The following is a 23,125-nucleotide window of genomic DNA, read 5'->3' as shown; positions in this document are numbered from 1 at the left end:
CTTAGTGACTGTTTTTTGCCATACACCATTCGTTTCTGGAGTTGACAGCATTGACTCGGCGACTGGTATCCTTAATCTTTCTTTCCTGTTAGGTTGATGTAGTAGACCTCAGTTCAGCTACGTTTCTTATCAGTTATCTGAGAAGCTGTCGCTTCTCCTCTTTTTACTTGTCCACTGTCACTGCTCATATTAACCCCTCTTTTTGCACAACAAGGACCCAATGTCATGACGCTTTGGTGAGCAAAAAATACCGTCTGTTTTCAACTAGTAAAACAGCTAGCCCCCTGTTAGCTTCCTCGAAGACAAAGTTTTCGCCTTCCTAAAACTAGGCAATTACTCTGGCCCAATTAGTACTTGGCTTCTATATCAGCAAACGTATCCACCTTTCTTGGGTCCAGTTAGCTTCCTATCATCCCTTTTTAGATTTTTTCAATCGGCGCCGTTATATCTCATGCCACCCAACACCCGCCACGCGCTACCGCTTTCATTCTATTCCCTTCTCTTCGCCCCTCTTCCCAAGCTTCAACCCACGACTGCAGTTGCCCAAACGCCCCTTAGAACTGTCATTCATTCAGACTGGGTATTGCCCGGTCTACACTCACAGGGTCCTCTAACAAAAGGGAAATTATCCGTAGGCCTACATCTGCATGACTCCCTGTGTCAACCTCTGTCTCACCAAGAACCGGTCGCCACGAAACTGAGTATCCCTCCTCCAAGCCTTGACTGCCATTATGGGGCCCTCGAGAAACCGAAGCATGCCAGTTGGATGATGGCACGGCACTGTCATACCCAGTGTGATGGCACTCCAGAATCTCGACCGCAACCCCACGCGCACTCAAGCCTGTAGTCACAACTTCGAGCAGTTTCCAGTACCCAGTGAATTTTCGCTCAGATTTGGCTAGCCTGAATTTTCTGCTGCAATTTTGGCTTGCTTCCTGCACAAGTCCAAATCCGTATACGGAGATCGGGTCGCCCTATGTATTAGCAAATTGCTCCCACCCGACCTATTCCCTGCACCTGACATCCCTACAATAGTGCAACCAGTGAGTCTGTTTGCTTTCAGACTAAACCACGTTTTTGAGACAAAACTTGACATGTGCTCCCAATTTGAATTATCCCATCTCCATCTCAACTATTGCTCGTTGTGACTCCGGCCATTTACCTAACCACCCAAGGTCAGCAATGGCCAGCAATGGTTTTCAGTTTTAGTTCATGTCACCTGACTCTCTTTGATCTAATCGGACCTCATGTCCATTTTTCCCAACAACTTGGGAAATAATCTATTATTACTATAGCATCGGGTATTCCCCACTATGACATTGTCCTCTTTTTGAGCAATCCGCACCCCCACAACTCCCCCAGTCATGCTCCATTCTGACTGTAAAGCTATGATCATGCCAGACGGTGTGCTACCCACAAGTTGGGGATAAACCTTATTGTTATTGTTATTACTATTATTACCCGTCCTTCATTTTCACATACGCACACCCATTCGCTTCGACCGCATATCTAATAACCTTACTAAATATCAATTACCCTTTTTGAAATCGGTCACTGTCACTTCATAGCAGTAGTTAGAAATTGTGAGCGCTCTGCCGCCTGATATTTGTGGCGGTAGTCTGACTCAAAATATAGTGTGCCATAGGAAAGCCTTTTGATACTTTCCTACTTTGGGTCCCCAATGTAGGTACGTCTGTCTTATCATCCCGTTTGAGTGACAGCAATAAACCACGCCATGCCTTTGATGTGCCCAAGAGTGTCCTCAGTCCATACTGGTCTTAATTAGTCCCTATTCTCTGGCCGATTTTAATTTCCATGAAAGCTTCAACTGACTGCCTCAAAATGTTCACGTGGGAGACTGTCCAAGAACCCAAGTATTACGTCACGATGATGGTACAACGACTGGCATGCCGCCTGATTACTTGCTCCTAGTTCACCATACCTCAACTATCTTTCAAATAAGCGTGCTACATACCCCACAAGACCATCATAATCTGTCGAATCAGTGCCAAAACTTCAAAACACTGGCCACTATGCCGTAATGTCTTTCTGTTTTGCCCATAAAACCACCTGTCATCCCAATGGTTCTTCCGAGGAATCACCACACCTGTGAAGGCAAAACCCTACCATGCTCCAGATATAACGTCTTTCAAAAAGATCCAACAAATTTCGTAGCTGTGCCTTATTCCTTGACTTTGCTGGAACACCCGCAACTATAGAAAACTCAACATACAAGTTGCAAAAGGCTGCTCCATTTTGAGTTTGCGCGAAAAAGCGGGGTCTAATATTGTTCATATATTTCCGTGGTAATTTCCGAATCCATCACAGAAGAAAACAAGTGAAGCGACCAGGTTCCCGCTAACTATCCCACCGTCTTCACAGAGACCTTGCGATAGGCCGTTGGCAGCCATTACTATCTCGCGCGTATACCAGACTTGGAGTTTGCCTAAATGACTTCCAACAAAACTGCGGCAAAGTGTGGAGGCTTCAAGTTTTCGATTAAATGCGCCGCTGGCTATTCGCACAATGAAACATCGTGAACGTTGACTGGCAACTTACAGAGTTTTTCATTACAGGTTCCGAGTTATGCTAGAAAGTCCTTCGGGTTCATCGATCTTAACCGATGCACACCACTAAAATGCGGCTAGGGGTACACGATACCTAACTAACCAGCCACATAGGGCCTACGTCGATAATACCAGACGCAAAATAACCAAAATAACGCAAAATAGTGTTGGTGCTTCGATTACTGGATGAACGCACAAATATCACAAAGTTATCCTTCATGTATTGATTTAAGGTCTTCTCAAATTCCGTGAAGGATGAAAACGATACACCCACAAATTTCTCAACGAAAGCCACTTCCGAAGCCATAGCAGACGAAGTTCAAAGCCGAATGTGCGCCAATACCGAATGTGCGCCAATAATTTTCAAATGTCATCGATTAAAACAAATCGCAAAAAAATAACGGCACATGAGGGGGGTTTTCAGTCTACGCATATATGCAAAGAAGTGCAACATTTTGACGTTAAAGTTTTTATTTCGTCCGCAGGCGTTTTGCAGAAAAATACATTGTGCGTCTAGCCGCCGGCATTAAATGCCATTAAGTGCCAAGTGTCGAAGTGTCCTTCCTTTGAAATACGGTTTCAGAGAAGTCACTGACCAATATGGAGCAATAGCAATTTGGAATAAATTGAAGACTGCGGTCCCATTTGGTATAAGATATGAACAAAATGCTCCATTTTGATGAATGAAGTTTCGTTCGAAGCGAAACGGTTTCGTAGAGAATTGTATAATCTTAAGAAAGATTCAGGGATCACGGATTGGATCGGACCTTTCCCTCAAGTTCCCCGGGTTGACTTTGTTCCTGTCGTTCAACGGCCGTCGTTCACCTGAAAGGTGCAAGTGAAAAAGGGTGGAGCATTGCTCTTTAAGTTCCCAGCGCGGGGCAGTATTTTCGCCAGCGTAAGAACTGGTAAAAATAAGTGTCCATTAGGGCTTTGAATTACGTTCTAGAAGGAGCGCGTTCAACGGTCAGAGGAAGGTTATTCCACGCAGCTACTACCCGAAATGAGAAAAAATTGCCTAGTGAAAGTGTGCGCTCTGAGCTCGAAAATCTTCATGCTGTGTTTGTTGAGTCAGCGTTGAAAAACCTGTTGGCCAAGCCTTATTCAAACAGAGTATAAGTAAGGATTATTGTCCCTCCGAGGTGATGATTTTCCAGGGGAAATAGGCCAAGCACCGCGAGACGCGTTTCCTAGTCCACGGATTTGAGGGTGGTAACAATTTTCGTTTGCCGGACAGGCTCAGTCAGCGTGACGTCTTTTGTGCGCCCTGAGTGGACAACTTGGTTGGCACATTCAAGGAGCGGTCTCATGAGGGCCCAGTGCGAGCAAAATGGGAGAAAGTGCGCCGAACCATCCGTAGAACGGCGAATACCTTTTTGGATCCATGAACCTGTGAGGTGATCTAGGATAGATTGCTTCAGAATGCGTTCCATCACCTCGCACCGCTTGCTAGTGAGGCTTATACGCATGTAGCTGCCAGGCGACAGCCGGTCACCAGTTTTGTAGATCCGCGTGATATTCGCTTCCTCTCAAGCAGAGGGAAAGCGGATTTCGTCAAGCGCTTGACGAAGCACCAGTTGTAAATAATCCGCCAACGTAGACGACGTTTCAGGATCCTTAGATGGACCTCGTCGGGCTCCGACACGCAGAATGGGTTGATCTTCTGCAAGAGTTGAAGAATGTCCTCAACCGTGAAGATCAGCTCGGTTAGGAGCTTTCCGAAGTTACGCCTTGACAAGAGGAGGACGTGACGAGGACGCTGGGGCCAGATATAGACCTGCATAGTGTTCTCTGTAAACCTCAGATACAACTGTTTTGTCACTCCTGGGTTCTTCGTTCCTGTCCCCCAAAGGAGAACGCGGATGAATTATTTCTGTGGTGATGTCTCATGTATCTGAACAGCGCAATTCTGTTTTTCCGGACAGGGTCCAGAATGGTGACTTGTTTTCGTATGTTCCCTTGGCGAATTTACAGCGCTTCCACATTTTACGAAACGAGGACTCATCTTCTGTGTCTCCTGTAGTCAGCGCTTTGGAAAAAGTTGATCCCTCTTTACCAGAAGATGCCGAATCCTTTTATGTGGCCTGCGGCTCATCCGGCTGCATGCTGTTTTTTGGGGTCGGACACCGCATCAACCTCGTGAATTTTCTGGACAATGATCCTATATAGGTCATCCTTCGAAGCTGATCCCAGTTAAACTTGTTAGGGAAACTGCGCATTCCTGAGAAGTCTGCCCAACAGAAGTCTCGAAAGCACGTTTGAGGTTCAGGATTTCTGGCCTAATAGCAGATGAAGTCAAAGGTCAGCACACAGTGGCCGCCATGTCCCAGTGGAGCGTTAATTATCAACGAAGTCTTCCGTTGATAACCAAATCCAGGAGGGATGGCGGTTGGCCAGCGTAGTAGCTAGTGGGTGCAACGACATGGTGAGCCCAAGAGCTCTGTCGAACTACTTCAATCATCGTCGCTACAAAAGGTACACTTGATCCGACGTCCTGGAGCTCCATCCAGGAGAACTTTGGATCGTTTGAGTCACCTGCCAAAAGGAGATGAGTGAAGCCGTAGTTGGATTGGAGTTGCTCAAGGGTTCTTAAGAGGAACCGGTCTCTTCTGGAGGAATCATATGGCGACGGCAGACCACACCGAGGAGGAGAGAATCGGATATACCCAATGGAACTTGAATTCATAATGCATTGCGAAAAGGCTTAGAAATGGTATCACAGGGGACACTTTCTGATCCGAAGCCACGAACCCCCAACATCGGGAGTTAGTTAGGTCTTCATTTTTCCTTTACCACTCAGTATCTTCCACAACCTTTTGTCTATGTGGCGGGTTGCGCAAATATCCAACACATTTATTTGAGGGATTTTTATTACATCAATGCGTGCTCTCGTTTGGGCGGTAGCCAAACTGCGGGGCGGGTTGCGCAAATATCCAACACATTTATTTGAGGGATTTTTATTACATCAATGAGTGCTCTCGTTTAGGCGGTAGCTCAAACTGCGGCGCCTGTTCGAATTTATGACGTGGTCTATCCGTCGCCCGCTGGTCTGTGATGTCGAATGGAATCGGACGAGATTCACTGAGGAATTTTCCGTCGAATTTAAAAAAGGAGTGCCTTTTGGAAGCTAAGGACGCCTATGGAACGTGGTATCCCGCGAAAGTGCGCGAAATAAAAGACGGTAAAGTAAGTGAGCACAGACGAGAGGCGTCAGTAGTGTGCGCTCTCCTATCCTTTTGTTTCATTTGATTAGCCCTTGGATACCAAGTTCTGCTCCAACCGTTACCGTGTTGAGTATGCGTGTGGTCATGGGGTTTTATGCCAGCGAATCAGACTATCATTATTCGGAGCTCCGAACTTCCCTCCACGTTCTCCATTACGCAATTTCGTTCACCTTGAAAGACTGAGACTTTTGAGCTAATAAAAATGGGCTATGAGTTCTTGCTGGAAAATGGCTAGTAGCCCTTGTACGGCCAACTTATCATAAAGTCTATTGTCGCTCTATTGGGTTAGGTTTCAAGTATAGGCCGAATCTATGGCTGAATGGTGCGGAATGAGTGCAGATGTTCCTGTGCTATTGCAGTATAGTAGTTCGGTTTTATGTCGTGAGGCACTTACCAAAAGCTGAACTGAATCCTTTTGACATTATTGGTTCAGTTATCTTTACTCAAAGACTAATTCAATCGGTTTTGCCCACTCTTTGAGCTTTGGAAAGTAGGATATTCTTTGGGTAGCTTGTAAAAGCATGGTGTGGATGCAAGTCTCCTGACTTCATTGATATACGTGATTCGATGGTAGGCCTAGAGCATTCACATATCAGTTTGTACCAAAATCTTAGGTCAGGGTCGTTGGACATACTACAGTCTGTTTACATCGCCTCCTCTCGAAGGGCTTCCGAGTGTAATCAGTCGGCATGCTTTCGTTGGAACAGATTCATGCCCGTTGAACAAATGGCTTGTGGATTATACAGGCGTATGTGTGGATAACCCGTATCCTCATCGGCCTCATAACTGCCGCACACTCCCAAGCCTGGGACTGATTCCTCTTCTCAGTCTATATTTTGTCCTGACCACATTAAGGCCTGTCTATCCCTACCATCGAAAATTTCATCACATGTTTCCATGCCTGCGTTTTAGTTCTAGTGAGGATATTACACTAAGACCACTGTCAACCGGGACTATATGCTAGTCTGTTTAACAGTTTCATCCATTCCTTAACGCTTTTGGGGACAAAGGGTTATATTAGACTGTGCATTATGCAAACCTCTGCCAGACACCGTCTGCTATGTTTTCTGATCTGGGTCTTATCCAGAGTAGTCTGATGCCAAGACATAAGCGAATCACAGCCGTAGGGTTTGAACAATCACTCATGCCACAGACCACACATGTATAGTATTAGCGGGTGTGAGGCAAATTATTTTGGGTGGATTAAAATAGTTTATGTATTTAGGGATCTGAATCATGCAAAGCAGGGTTGTGCAGAAACTGCTAGTTGACGGACTCCCAAGGGGCCAGCAAAATTGCGGTCCCAACATCCAATCAGCTTCAAGTGGCGAATCAGCAGCAGAGTTGGAGAGGATTAGTGTCCTACACGCTGGACATAGCTGAGGCGAATGTAGACCCGCTCTTCACCTAAAGTTGTCGCCCTGTCGTGGTGGGCTTTACTGCCGCATTGATCTCACCGTCCTCACTGGCCGAAACTTCTTTCCCCAAGGTTCAACCATACCAGGAAGGCCAGTGGGGAGCCGTCCGACGAAGAACAGACAGTCTCACACTACGAAGAGTCATATCACGAGATGCTCTTGAGGTAATGTACTGTCCTGCGATGGGAGTTAAAGGTAGTGAGATGTTCCATCAGGCGATCGGCTTGTCCGTATTTATGGAAGCAGCGATGCTGCCTCCCCCGAGGAAGGATAGGTTAGAAAAGATTGACCCTAAGATACGCGCACAGATCGCAAAATGCTTGACCGAGGCTGTCGACGCATTACTGAATTCGGCCAGAATACTTTTAGAACCAGAGTATTTGGTGCTGCTCAAAGAGCCTGTGATGTGCAATCGTCTCAGGAGTCAGATAGCTCTTATTCCCCGTGTCATATGGCCAGACCGATCCCATGCAGCCAAATAAGTGAGCCCCTCAACAGAATCACGAAAGCTGCCGTCTCATGGTCCAGACTTTTGGGCCAGGCCAGGGACAAGCTCCAAACCAAACCCTGGGTCCTCCCACTGCTTTGTGTTTTGAGTCAAAGGCTAAAGGTGGGGTACCTCAACCAAACCCCGTCCTTCGGTTTGTACAGCCCGTCACAAGGATACTGGACCTTACCATGGTGCGACGGTTTGTGTCCCTCGGCGACCCAGTGAGCTATACTAATGGGTGTCCGCACGACACTCGCAGTCTTACACCGAGTTGGTCAATCGTTAGAGGTCTTACGAACGCAGGCACCTGGCCGTACAGTTTGGGTTTGGAACATGTATGGCAACGTGTTCCGTGAAAATAGTAATTTGCTTGTATTTTCAGCCAAACACCGCTGCCTTGCGGTCAGGCGTTTGAGCCAAGGCTTTGGTTAAAATAGTAATTTGCTTGTATTTTCAGCCAAACACCGCTGCCTTGCGGTCAGGCGTTTGAGCCAAAGGCTTTGGTTGAGGATCCTGATTGTCCTCCCATCTAGGTGTGAGCTCCCTGGCAGTATCCCAGCCTATGTACAATGTACGGCAGCGAAGCATCAGTGTTAAACATTGATGTCGTGCTGTTCATGATGATGATGAGCCAGGTTGTATCACTCGCCTTTGCATCTCATCTCTCACCAGACCTCCCTTACCCCCACCTACCCATCGAATGATGCAGTGTGGTGAAAATAATAAATCGTTCAGCCGTGGCGCCCTTTCGGTGCCTAGCTGCCATACCACCCGAAGGAAGCACGAAGGCTGGGATACTGTCAGGTTGCCCAAGCCGAGACAGGGGAAGTCGAGAGGTAGAGGTCAGGTTCGAACCACGGACCTTCCGGTCAGTAAATTTGCGCTCTAACCACTTGAGCCATCTCGTCCAGTGTGATGAACAAATCTGTCAGTTCCGTAGCAGTTACTGCGTTCTGAATATGAGAAAGACGGGTTTTATGGAGATTTCTTGGGACTGCTTCGGCCAGCACGAGCAGATTTAGTCATGCTGCCGGGCGATATGCACGCCCTTTGGACGACTAATATCGGAGGGTAGATTTCGAGTCGATACTCAGCGTACGGATAATGGGGGCGATCACTTCAGTTGGAGGAAACGAACTCGTGAGAATCAAGCTGGGTCCCATCCTGGCCAAGGATGCATCGGCCATATCTTCAGCCTAAGACAGGTCATTGTACAGCGCCATTCCTTCGAATTTTCCACCCTGTTTATTTTGTCTTTCTCCGAAAGCTGCCCTTGACTCTAGGTTGTCAGGAACTTCGGCGGTATGCAGCTATCATGTGTCCCTTCCAGATTTATATCCCATGTGAGAGCTGTGTATGGGAATTGTGGTGGGCGCGTACGAGTATACTGCAAGTCTTTGCCTGAGTTCACCGCGTCCATTTGTGCTATTGATGTGCTGTTTTAAATTCCTCTGCCCATCTCTGAAACTTTGGAGGTTGAAATGCTCCCGGGATGTTTGCTCGCAATCATTGAGTATGGAGACGATATTGCCCTCCTTGGTTTGGATGCTTCATTGATGCGAACCATTTAAATAACCTAGGTAACTCTGCCGCACGACTTGGCATGCGCTTCGCACCCGCAAAGTTTAAAGTGCTACTGAAAAACGGTGGGATCAAATCCACACCTGATACTTGCATACGAGCCAGTCGACATGGTAAATAAATTCGCTTGTTTAGGCGATTGTATTGGTTCTGACGGACGGCTTGGAGACGATTACTTTTCGAGTTGACAAGGCCAGGGCGAATTTTCCACCCCCTACATTTATGTTGTTGACGTGAGGCCATTTTGTCTGCCAAGGTGGCAATGCGATAACACTGCTTTATGGATCAGAAACCCTCTCCCTACAAGCAGGGGACATGCGAAAGCTGGCAGCTTGACCATTGGTGTGCCGGAAGCATTGGTCGGGTCTGGTGGGAACATTGGATTAGTAATGCTGTGGTGCGGCAGTAACTGTGACGATGGATAAGTTTGTCACTCTTCATAGGTTATGGTGACTAAGACATGTACTCCGAATGCCAGGGAACCGTCTGCCTCACAGAGCTCTTTTTGTTCGGTCTTGCGCGGACTGGAAGCGACCGAGGGGCAACGAAGATGAAAACTGCAGCCAGTCAGTTTAGTCGGGCCGACACCTGTCGCCTCCGGCTGGGACCCCTGACTCAAATGACAAATGGATAATGTCAGTGCGTAGCTTTCCATCTTCCTGAACTAACTGCTTGTACCTTCGCTCCCACCGCTTGTCCTACGCTCACCCACTCTCCGATGATCGAAACCATAGCTGTTGGAGCCAGTGTACTCCTAGTACATGGTTTATAAGTGATAAACTGTAACTGAAGCCGATCTCAGCTTTCCTTTTTCATTCGGGTGGCACGGAAGTTGTGCACCGAAAAGTTGTTGCGGTTAAACGGTTATTTCTCTTTTAATGGTTCCTTCGTAGTTTGAAAATTCGGAAGGAACGTCCAGAATCACTGGGCGTCGCCGTAGCTTTTGGGGAACAAGATGGTGAAAAGCAGATTCCAGGTCAAAACTGGGGCATTCTAAACATGTGTTTCTCAGGAGAAAAACTGGTCTGGCCCTTACGATAGAGGTGTCCATTGAAAAGCTCATCATCGGTCTTCGAACCATCCCGCTACAAGATCGACGGTGCCTACACCACCAGAGGGGGTTCGGGGACATCGGTCTTAAAGGCAACCAGGTACAGATGATAGAGGGGACAGTCCTTGTTGCTGTGGTGGTCTGAGTGAGAAGACTTCAGATTCTCAGCTTGGATAGGCCATATCCCTTAACCTCGGAGAAACACTACTCGTGCTGTAGTCTAGTACGCATGACCCTCAAGATCCATTGCAATCTTTCTTGAGTACTTCAATTGGCCAAATTTGTCAGCATGTTCCGCGTTGTTTAGGTTATTGTACTGACCTCATTCCGTCGCGCAGACTGGGCCCTGCCGTTATGTGACAGTTTCTGTGTCTCTGACCCACTGAACTGGGGTTTGTTCATGTGGCGCTCGCAGTCCTGTACCGTGTTGCCCAGTGAGCCGTCCCAGTTTGTATGACGGCGTGTTCGTCAAAAGTAAGACTGCTCCAGTAATCTCACGCTAAGCACCGCTGCCTTACAGTTTGTGTTTGAACCAGAGAGCTTTGATTGTCCCGCCGTTTAGGTTTGGACGCCCTGATAATACCTCAGCCAACCATAAACTGTACAGTGAGCAGCAGGTTCATGTAGTATGTCTTTGCTTGTTAGCACTAATCGAATCACCTTGTTTCATTCAGCTAGGAAAGCACGTAAAAACTGACTGCCTTTTATCATTACCGTCTACAAGCTGCTTCCTGGAATCCCAACTGCCGCTAGCATCTGACGCTTTTGGTCTGCTATTTCTGTCACACTTGAGCGGATCGATTAACACTGGCGCACACTTCAGAATGTATCGACAGCAGTTTGCTGGGAGTTGAACATCTGTTTACCCGGCGAATTGCTGTTTGCGACTAGTGTCATCACGCACTCAGGTTTGATGGGACTACAACTGGAATGCAGCTTCCATTGCTTCCGCTGATTTTCGGGGGCCTTTCTCAGGGACCACGCACTCTGAAGCAAGGCTTTATGCTGCAAATTTCTTGATGAAAAATGGCGTGCTGGTGTTCAATCTCTCTAATGGTGCTTGCGTTCGATCTGCTGCTTTCGTTCGATCTCTGCTTTTTCTGCAAGTCCAAGGTAGAAAAGTTCTTTCCAGTGGATTTGTTAGATAATCGTTCAGCTGTATTATCCTTTCGGCGCCAAGCCGCCATGGCACTACCAGGTTGCCCAAGCCTAGACAGGGGAAGTCGAGATGCAGGGGTTGGGTTCGAACCACGGACCTTCCGGTCAGTAAATTCACGCTCTAACCACTTAACCATCTCTGTCCGGCGAGTTTGTTAACGACGTCTTAAAGGTCGATATTTTTATCGTATAGCAACTACACCCCCTGGCAGTATCTAAACTTATATACAAACATGACCTGCTTTCGATGGTGGTTCTGTTGCATATGAAAGGTCATCGGAACTAACAGCTTCGTGATGTCTGAGTGCTATGCTACTGCGGCTGATAATTCATTCCTACACTAGGTTTCTACCGTGGATCGACAGGTTGGGTGGAAGGTAGACCAAACAGCTCGGAACGCTCAGCTCAATACTGAAGTCGTTGCTTGCCGGAAATCTGATAGTGCGTAATCTTTGCCGGTTTTACGGACGCTATTTCCTGTTGCGTCAATCAACCCAAAACAGCCTGTGGTTATTTCCAGAAAGGTCAGTATAATCAGTGCTACAATGTTGGTACGAGTTTGGGTGGGTTACACTGCAGACTGGAACTCGCCTTATCGTCAGTTCACATCCGAATTCTCCACGGCTAGTTGGTGTTGGTGGAACTAGCTCTAGTTCGCCAATTAGCTTGACTCTAGTCATAGCGGGACTGTTGGCGTCTTCTGTCCTTCGTCGTCTTATGGCAGCCCGTGGAGCATTGACTCGAGAGCAGCAAACGGTATTCCGGCCTGGTAGGGTTTGCGTTGACCAAATCTCCGTCAGGTACGCGAACAGCGATATACCTATAAAGGACAATTTTAGCATTCTTGGAATTGCACTCACGTGCTCAACAGGCTATGGTCCGAAAGTCAGTGAATATAATGTTTGTATTGCCAGAATTCCAGTTGTGTTAGATCACACAGGAGCCCTCCAACACCTGTACAGGAAGTACCCACTGTCTAATCCTGCTTAATGAGACGATCGCTGCGAAACCTGGTGTTCAAATAGCTGCTGACGAAAACCTTGTCGATCTGAAATATATGGACCACATTGGTCTCGCTTTGGAGGAGGGTGAGGAGGCACAGGCGTTTTTGGATGAACTGATCAAAGCCGTCCCGTTTTGTGGTAGTCCCTGTTCACCCATAAAGTTAAAGGCCATATCTTTTAATATGCCACTTACTATCCAAGAAATGACACTCGAAGTTGTGCGTTTTACATATCTTACGAGTTGTATTAGTCCCGATTGTAGTGTGACAGATAAGGTCCACGCAGGAACCTCCGGGTCGCGTTTGCTAATTTCAGAGACCTATGGCGTCAGAGTGATATAATCTCTGATCTCAAGGCACGTGTGTATTCGGTTACAGTACGGATTTGTGTTGTATGGGTGTGAGGCTTAGCCTCTGCGAATAGGGGAAATGAAACCATTGTAGTTTAGTGGTATTCATTTCGCAAAGAGAAAAAAAGGATTTGGAAACGAATGTTTGGGGATTTCAATCGAAGAACATGTGCAGAGCCAAAATCTACAGCTGTTTGGTCATGTATTTCACATGCCACCATCGTCTGCTGCAGTGTTGTTTTCCTCTAATTAAAACGGGCAAGTAGAGAGGTGCTGAAGTTTTTATCTGCCCGACAGAAATGGAGTAAACTACGGAAAGTCTCGGTGCTCTCTGTGCGGCCCATCTGGGATGGGGTTTGCGTGATCCCCCGTGTGCTTGCACGTAAAGGCTGCAAGGTGTGACCGCTGATCGATGTCGTTGGCGTCCATCTTGTCAGTTTCTATCCAGAGTGAGTGTTGGAAAGACAGCAGGCACTCTCTTTCTCATCCACCCTTGTTCTTTTTCCCACAATAAGGCTTTGAAGTGAATTATGGTTATACGACAGTGAAGCGTGTGTTTGAACACTGGTGTTGTGCATAATGGCGCATAATGATACTGGTGCATATGACAAATCCAGCGCCGCTAATGGAGTGTGATCAGTTCGTCTGTCGCATGCTTCGTTCATTCTTCAGGCTTCTTTTTTTCCTCATGGAAGTTGTCAGGTGCAGCACCTCCCGACAGACGAGCTTGTCGATGATCTTTACCATTTGCGGGCTCGACTATCCGTGGGGGCGAGATGGCACAAGTGGTTAGGGCGCGAATTAAGGGACCGGAAGGTCCGTGGTTCGAACCCGACTTCTGCATCTCCACCATCTCTGTCTAGCCTTGGGCAACCTGGCAGTATCCCAGTCCTCCTGCTTCTTTTTGGTGGCATGGCAGTTAAGCGCCGAAATCGTGCTACAGGCGAATGATTTAAACGATTATCCTTCACTTAACGGAGCGGCACATCGAAGGCGCTAAGGACTGCCTACGAAGGTTTGTGTGCGGTGCAGAATAATGATAATGATAATCATTCAGCTGCAACACCTTTTCGGTGTCTAGCTGCCTGCAACCTGGAGGAAGTGCGAGGGTTTGGATACTGCCAGGTTGCCCAAGCCTAGATAGACGAAGTCGGGTACGAACCACGGGCCTTTCGGTCAGTAGCTTCGTGCTCTAACCACTTAGCCATCGTGTCTCCGGCACAGAACTGAGAGAACGTACCACCTACAGGTTTCATGTATCAGCATGTCAGTTGGAAGAACCTCTGATCTCGACTACGCGGTTTTTCGAATGCCTTTTCGCTGGACGAAGCACGCGTATTTGACTCCACTTGAATGTTTTACAAAAGACGAAAGCTCTGTATTGTGCAAAATTATTAGAAAGGTTGCTGAAAATAGTCCTTCGCAATTTGTAGAACTGTTAAAACTCCGTGGTGTCATGGATTTTTGCAAGCGAGAGACTTTCATTTGGCTGTATGCTGAATCGCGCTGCATCGCATTACATATACCAGCTGTGTGCCACACCAAGCAAAGTAGTTGTTTTTGTTCTCATTCCAATAGATCATGATCATCCGTAGATTCTGTGCCTCAGGCCACAGATACGATCTACTTGTGGCCAGTTGACCTTATTTTCTTTGGAAGTTCCGTCGTCAGTCTTGTACTCATAATCGGGCGCCCTTCTGAAACGGTATCACTTTTCCAATAAACGTCCCATACTGCACAATACTGCGTCCTCAGTAAAGAACTATTCGCCTGAAGATTATGGTGAACCATCTGATACACCGGTTCATTGACTACAGGCTTGTATTGTTTTTTTTGTACAGTTTGGTGAATACGAGTCGATAAATGTATCAGCAACATTGCATGAACCTAGCTGGTCCTGGTTTTGTGAGGGCATCTTAGCAACCCTAACCACGTAACGAACCTTAGGTTCAGCATTACTGTAGGGCTCACAGAAGTTCCGAACACGAAAATCAGAGTTGATTATACTTTTGAAAAAAATCAGTGTTAATGGTCATTGGATAAACAATTGAATAACTAATAATCATTCAGCTCTAACACCCTTTCGGTGCCTAGCTGCCATGCAACTCGAAAGAAGCACGCTGGCTGTGTTACTGCCAGGTTTGTCAAGCTTACACAGCAGCACGCCATCCATTTCAGGACACTGCGAGCTGGGTTTATAATTTTCGATTTCGTAGTATTGATTCATCCAGCTGACGTCATGTGTTTTGTTTCGTTACATCCTATAGGCTTATTGTTTCCCGATCTCGTATTGTAGACATTTCCGTTCATTTACGTATTTCTCTCTTTCATTCAGGTGCACATCCACTTTTGCAATTGGAGTTCCCGTTACGATACCTGGTATCCCATTACCTCCAACTGCTTGCGTGCACTTAAACGTATTTCCACGTCGGTCAGTTCGACAAACACAAAGGTTCCCAATAATCAGGATGACCGGTCGTTGCCCTCAGACAAAGCACCCAGGACGACCTCTTCTCCACCAACTCATTTCGAGCTTGGAAGTTACGTTATGGCATCCTGGAAAAACGAATATGAATATCTGGCCGAGGTGATTGCTCATCGGCATCGTCAGGGAGATAACTCGCAATATCGGTTGCGATACGTCTGGGATAATGTGATTGAATGGACACCCATCCATCGGATGCGGAAGGCAACCCAGTTCGAAATTGATTATGTCTTGAAATTTTGCCGCGAACATGTGAGCTCGGGTGCAGGAAAGCGCCCTTCTGATGGTCCCTTAAAAATCAACTCTAGGGAATCACGGATCAGCGTGTCTGAAGGCAAGTCTACCCGGTCAGTTACCACTGGTTCCGAAGTCAAGAATAGAGAATCTGGCCCGAAGGTTGATGGTGTTATTCAAACCAGTCGTCCTACTCAGTCGTCTCCATCCCCAGGGACTACTTCCATGGAACGCAAGACAACCCCCATCAGTTCCCCTTGCTTTGACAGTGTTGAGCAAGATGATATGGTTTACGACAAGACCGTTCTTCAGTTCCATGAGGCTTGCCGCAAGAGGCGGGAGCTGAAAAGACAAGCCATCGAACCAAACCAACAAGTTGTCGCCAAAATAGAGGATTGTTCTTCGCGGACCAACGGCGCAGCTTCCGAAACTTCAGAATCAAGGTGCGCTACAGCCAAGGATGAGGCGTCCATGCTTTCTTCACCCGAACTCGATATTAAACCGGCTAAAGTTGCCCGTCTTGCAGAACGGACTGTGGTCTCACCTAAGTCTTCACCAAAGCCGTCCGTTAAGCCAGTCAGTAGTCCGGTGAGTTTTTTTTAACTCTCCTAATGCAATTGCATCGCTCAAGAGCGACTACTTCTAGGATGTGGGAAGTCTTCCTCCAAAGAAGTGTTTGGTTGGAAGCAACGCGCCATCATTCTCTAACGCAAAATGTCTGTCAACTGAGAGTTTCATTGAAACGTGATAGCGTATGATTCAGTTCTTGCTCAATGGTGTTCAAATATCGTCAACTACTGAACCATACCGCAGTTCGCCTGCATCACTGCACTAAATTCTTGCCGTTGTACATGAGCATTACAGAAGCTAGATGTCATAGTTATTTTTCGTGCGATACGCCTTACAAGTCTACTTAACGTTACAGCTGCTTTGAATTATCTCGGATTAGTACCGTTGAGTGGAAGAGTTAAGTGGGTGCTGGACTGGCTTGTGGATGTGTTCGGTTGGCATACTCGAGGATACCGTAAAATCGGTGCGTTCTGGTCACTTTTTCTAAGGACTTGGTCAGTGCATTAGCGCGAAACAACCTACGTACAAGATTCACATCAACTTAAAAAAATCAAAACAACCTAATGGGCAACAACCTCAGTGTTCCTTACAGACTACCATTTGAGATAACAGTCTGTGTTTACTTTTGAACCGGATAAACAACTAATACTCGTTCACCGATGCATCTATCGACATTAGTGTGAGCCCGGTATAGACACACATTGCATTCGTCGACAGATGCCTTGGAGGTGTCAGGGAACCACGTCCTTGAGCCTCGGTTTAAACCAGTGCAGAATAACGCGAAAAAAAGTACGGACTAGTCGTAAAGCTGCTGTCATTTGTCCTTTTTGTCTTCTCTGACCTACATTCAGTGACATTTATCAATTAATATCTGAAAGACGATTGCTGCAACTAGCCGATCCCACCTTGAAATGTCCGCTCACTTAATGTGTGATTTTAACCATACTGATCGAACCGAACCTGTCACCTTGTCATATTTGATGGGCTTCAGTGATGCAGTGATTTTGTGGACTACACTGGCTGAAGCTTAGTCGCCCAAGGTCCAACCATACCAGGAAGGCAAATGGAGAGCCGTCCGACGAAGAACAGCTGGTCCAGCACTGTGAAAAGTATTACAAGGCGGTCTTGAGGTGACGTCGTACCGTCCTCTACGATAGTAGTTTAAAGGCAGTAAGGCGTTTCTATCAGGCGATCAGCATGTCCACATTTATGGAAGCAGCGATGCTGCGTTCCCCCGAAGAAGGAAGGGATGGAAAAGGCCGACCTTAAAAACCGCGCACTTCCATCACCCAACGGTCGATCGTGACAACCGGCGCATGATTCAGTACCCTTGAAGTACTTGTATAACCAAAGTGTCCGGTGCTTTTTAGGAGCCCTTTGCTGTACAACCGTATAAGGAGCCAGGTAACTGCCTTTTTCCATGCGCCATCGGGCCAGGCCCACCTCTTTGAGCCAAATTCGTTAGACCGTTAGTTATCGGGTAAAGATTCCTCGATAAAACCATAAAAACCACTTTCATGGTCCAGACTTTTGAGTCAGGCTATGGGCAGGGTACCGGAATCAAACCCTAGATCATTTCATTGGTTCGCAGATCAGACTTTTGAGTCAAAGACTTAAGTTGGGCGAGATGGCCCAAGTGGTTAGAGCGCGAATTTACTGACCGGAAGGTCCGTGGTTCGAATCCGACCTCCGCCACTCGACTTCCCCTGTCTAGGCTTGGGCAACTTGGCAGTATCCCAGCCCTCGTGCTTCCTTCGGATGGCATGGCAGCTAGGCACCGGAAGGGGGCTACAGCTGAACGCTTTTTATCCCAACCAAACCCTTCTTCCTCGGCTTGGGCAACCAGGAAGTATCATTCGCTTTTGCAGCTCACCAGACCTCCTTCAGACCCCACTACCAGTCGAATGATACAGTGTGATCAACCTATCTACCAGTACCATAGCCATTGTTCCGGTCTGAATCTGAGAAGGACTGATTCAGTCAGTGGGTGATAAGAACGCTTCTAAGAAAGCTTGGAGCACAGTTGGGTGGTAAAAAACCAACTCAGCTGAAGTTGAACGGCTACAGCTGAGACAGGTTATTGAACGGCACCATTCGAATTTCCCACCTTGCTTGTTTTTTCTTCCTCAGAAAACTGCCTTTGACTTTGTCGGTTGTCAGAAACTTTGGGGGTTTCTAGAAATCACACGTGTCCCTTCCAAATTTATATCCCTTATGAAGGCTCTGTATGCGACCTCCTGTGGGCGTGTACCAGTATACGGTAAGCTCTTGCCTGAGTTCACCACGTCAAGTAGTGTAAGACGTGTCTACTTTCGTGCATCAAGGCTATCGTCTTCAATGCGTAGCTACTCAATTCCAGAATTAATTGAACATGCCTTTGCCTCCAGTGCTTGGATACATCTCCCAAGTCTCCCAATTTCCGGTGATCAAAGATGTACCAGCCAGAAATGATGTACTCTCGTAACATGGTTGATCGTAATCGTTCAGCTGTAGCACTCTTCCGGTGCCCAACTGCTATGCCACCAAAAGGAAACACGAGGACTGGGATACTTCCAGGTTGCCCAATGCTAGATAGGGAAAGTCGAGATACAGAAGTCGGTTTCTAACCACGGACCTTCCGGTCAGTAAACTCGCGTTTTAACCACAGCCAGCTCGCCCCCGATAATCTTTTCTGAATGAATGATACTGATCGGAATGTTCCTGTCCTGTAACACAAAAATAAAGTTTCTAGTGACATGTTAAATGATGACCAAAGTGAACAGCCGATCCAAAGTTTTAAACCGACTTCCAATAATCCGAACAACACCGAACCAGTTGGCTGGTTAAGGTGCGAGGCTACTGACTGGAAAGTCCTTTGTCCGGACCCAGCCTTGGTTTCTTTCACCGGATCCTGATTGGGTGTTATAGCTGCACCTCAGTCCTTGTGGTCCCTTCCTAGTGCACAGATGTAGGATTACATCATTATCTGATGCATTCAAGGACGACATTAATCAGTATTTCTATCAGGATAGACCAGTTAATAGTCACTTATTTACCATACTAACTTACCGGGAGTTGAAGATAGTAGGTTCTTTCAGTGAATCTCATCCTCACTGGCCAATTTAGTAAGGAAAGGCAAAGCGTTGCTTCAAATACCAACCGAATAATAGAATAGGGATGGCAAGATAGCTCAAGTGGTTAGAGCGCGAATTTACTGACCGGAAGATCCGTGGTTCAAACCCGACCATCTGCCCCTCGAATTCCTCTGTCTAGGCTTGGGCCACCTGGCAGTATCCCAGCCCTCGTGCTTCCTTCGGGTGGCGTGGCAACTAGGCACAGCTGAGCAATTTATTTATATTTATTTGTAGTGATGGTAATAATTTGAAGTTAAGTGGTTCCGGCATTGAGAGCCTCTTTTGACGCAGCGTGTAAAAGAACAGAAAGGGTACCCGTGGAGACCAACTGAGTCAGTGATAAGGCGATATTCAAATGAGTCTGTTGCTTATGATATTCTTCAATCTTATAGCCAGGATAGCATATGAAGAAAGGTATTCGTACATCAGGTCGATTTAAACTACACATTCGGTTGACGAATACGATGAGTCTCCCGGATTTCGTGTTAGCACTACCTTGACTAGCTCATGACGTCCTAGTAGTTGGAGTTTATTCCCACGATAGGAAATTGTCTAACTAGACGTGCTCAAAATAGGACGAAACGGGTTGTGGGCTGTTGTTGAATTTTGTCCTCATTAATTAAGTCGTATAGTATGTCAAACGGAGAGCATTTGCCCATAATGCGTCACAACTTGTTTGCAGTTGTAAGCAGATTTTCTATCGTTTTTTGACTGAATTTGCTGTTCCAGATTAAGCTGTCATGTTAGCTCATTGCATCGTGAAATAGTCGTTTACACTAAAACAAAGTAGACCAACAGATCCGTGGTGTCTTCAGTAGTATTAAAACTCGGTGTTGATTGACTATTAAAACCAAGTTGCTTGACGAGCGGATGATCAATCAATAAACAAAGCTGGGCTACGAGCATTTGGACTAATTGCCAACAAGGGTTGTTGCCGTTCTATCAAGTTTCTAGACTGACTTTTTTAATCCAGAGGGAAATTCTATCAATAATCAATGGAGGCGCAATGGGGACAGTTTTTGACACACCTGCGAAAGATGTTTGCGAGAATGATAATGGGGAATTGATATTGTTTTTTTTTGAGATCCGTCTGGGACTATTCGATCAAGTGGTGTATTTCCCCCCACAAGAACAGTGGATGTTTTACGGTTCGTACGCGTTGGTGCGGTTGAGAACTTGTGAATAGGTACTGTAGTGATGGATCGTACCAAATTTTTGGTCTTTCCGTTGTTACGAATTTGAAGTGGCAATTTAAGCGAACTTAACACTCCAAACATTTTGTGTATTTTGTACACTGATTTTCAGATTGCTTGGTTTTTTCCTGAAAAACCTCGATTATTTTGCCTACTGCGATTCCATTCGGACACCAGTCACCGGCTCGGTAACTTGGCCGACTGGTGCTCTCTGGAGGGCATTTCACTTGTCATACCTTTGGTCTTTGTGACAAATACTCTGACAACTTCGCTCTGTTAGTGGTCTTTTTGTCCTTACCACTTACGTAAAAGCCAGTTCAAGTGGTCACATGACACCTCGGCTGGAGTCAGTCTACCGCTGTGTGAATACGGTCACGTGACCCTTGTAACCAGACTTACGACACGTTGCCAAATCAGGAAAACCGTGCCTTGCCTTGTCCGTGTGCCACACCAACATTCAACCTGTGTAGACAAGACTGTATCTTCCAGGGCGTTTTTTTGTTTGTGTCTGACTGGGAGCACTGTCCTCACCACGTACGGTTTTCGGGTCAGCCTTTTTATGTGTCCATCAATAAGTCAACAGCAAACGGGCGCGGACAAGACTTAATCGAGAGTAGGCCAGGCAGCTGTAAACAGTCGACACTAGAAGGCGGGGCAATCATGTGACAGCGCTTTATGCCTTGATCTACGGTGCTCCAATTGGTTAAATTTGGTCAATAAAGCCAACGGACTGTTTGTGTGTGTGTGTGTGTGTGTGTGTGTGTGTGTGTTGGCGGCTTTGTTCCATTACACACGAGAAATTGCGCTCGACGTCGAACTGGGAGTTGTACACAGCCGAATAATTTGCATGTTCTTACTGTTTTTGATCGGTATCTTGTTTCCAGAAGCGCACATACGTTGATTCCGAAGCAGGGGAGACTTATCACAAAAAATGATAGATTCTGTTGTATATGAATAATTCTGAAAATCGGGACAGTAAGAATGAGAGTAATGAGAGTCTCTCCCTGCGAACTAATGTAACAGTACGCTGCATATGAAAATAAGACCCCCACTATAGAACTCCGGCCCATTCCCAGTTTTAGGTTTCAACAACCAGATAAGTCATCGTTGACGAGTTAGTCGCTTATTTGCTCACTGGATTATCGCCGTACTGAATGCTGATTTGACACAAGATTTGACCCACATGTGTCCTTCGGTCTGTCATTAACCGACGTAGGATAACTGACGCTGTCAAGTTTCGAAGTCAGTCACCATTGGGACTATTCATGCACTTTTAGCTTAGGACGCTCGGTATATTCACTGAGCAAGCCGATACTCTTATCGGAAGCAGGAACGGTAAATTAATCTGGACCACCCTTGAGTAGTACTTTCCGGATTTCAAATCCTAGCCCCCGAGTACGTGGCAACCAGGTACATTGCGGTATGTGTTCACTTCTCATCCGGTCGATCGATATTTACGGTGATTTAGTGACATCAGTAACAACTGTTTGACTCCCACAGACACAGTACTGTGTAGTGGTATGCTCGTTAACATAAGTAGAATGGTTGTATCGGACTGGACATGGTCAACCTTCTCTTGGGGCCTCTGCCTGTTCCGCTGAACGGAGTGAGGTGATTGTGCACTATGTGCCGCAAATGCACTCAAGTTGTTAACTATCCGGATGCTATGAAGTTAGGCCACCTGTTTGTATGGTTATTTGAACCGATACCTCTAACTAACCACTTCATCGAAAGCCTGTTGTGAACCGTCATGCAGGGTAGTATGAACTTCAAAAGTACGTTTCTGGTCCCGTACTCTGTTACTCTCAACTGTACCACTACATCTTCGGAAATTTATTTAGAAGCTGTAGCATCACGGGACATTTCAGTTCGGTTCTTGCCGAAATGACTCAGTGGTTAAGGCGCGAAATTATTGACCAAAAGGTCTGTGGTTCGAACCCAGCCACAGCTTTTATCTAGGCTTGGCCAGCTTGCCAGTATCCCACCTCTCGCTGAACGACTAATACTACGAACTATTACTGCTTCTTACGCTCGTTTTCCCCACGTTGGACAATACTTTGATGCTGTGACAAAAACGTGTACCGAATAACCGTTTTACGGCGTCTGGTCTTTTAGGTTGTGAGCTCGCGGAGTTCTAGACCACTGAGCATGCGATTAACACCCGGTTATCCAGAGTCCACTTTATTAGGCTTAACTCATTGCCTGTGATTGCTTAGGCTGTTTCTCTTTTTCGGTTGCGGTTCGTAGCTTATATTGACCTGGTTCATCTGACTATTAGGAAGATGAACAATGCGAGCAGATAGCACTTGATTTTGGCCCGTTTCCTTCGTTGATAATAATAAAAAATAATCGCTCAGCTGTAGCACCCAGCTTAGCTGCCGTGCCACACGAAAGAGGCACGAGAGCTGGGATACTGCCAGGTCGCCCAAGCATAGACAGAGGAAGTCGAGAGGCAGAGGTTGGGTTCGAACCACGGACCTTCCGGTCGGTAAATTCGCGCTCTAACCACTTGGTCCATCCTTCGTTGATCCGTACCCCCATCAACCTACATCACATGTTCAGCTGACCATGCAAGATAATTGTTTTTTTTTTGGTTTCATCTGCGGACCAGATAGACGAGCTGCATATCCACCATCTTCATCATCAGTTTGAACACAATCTAGTGATTACTGTCTGCAGCACCATTAC

At 46.6% G+C, this 23,125-nt stretch overlaps 1 protein-coding gene across 1 annotated transcript in view; it reads left to right on the top strand.

The window, feature by feature from the left end:
• Nucleotides 1-5,544: 5,544 nt before the first annotated feature.
• T265_07729 (hypothetical protein) overlaps nt 5,545-23,125 on the top strand; it is a gene marked incomplete at both ends in the record, with an annotated part of 33,417 nt that continues 15,836 nt past the window's right edge. Inside the window, 2 exons of the mRNA XM_009173325.1 lie at nt 5,545-5,753; nt 15,178-16,149. Coding sequence (XP_009171589.1) covers nt 5,622-5,753; nt 15,178-16,149 — 1,104 coding nt within the window. The remainder of the gene's footprint in view (nt 5,754-15,177; nt 16,150-23,125) is intronic.

The sequence above is a fragment of the Opisthorchis viverrini genome (assembly GCF_000715545.1).
Source record: "Opisthorchis viverrini unplaced genomic scaffold opera_v5_184, whole genome shotgun sequence".
NCBI lineage: Eukaryota > Metazoa > Platyhelminthes > Trematoda > Opisthorchiida > Opisthorchiidae > Opisthorchis > Opisthorchis viverrini.
This window is presented reverse-complemented; position numbering and strand designations above follow the sequence as displayed.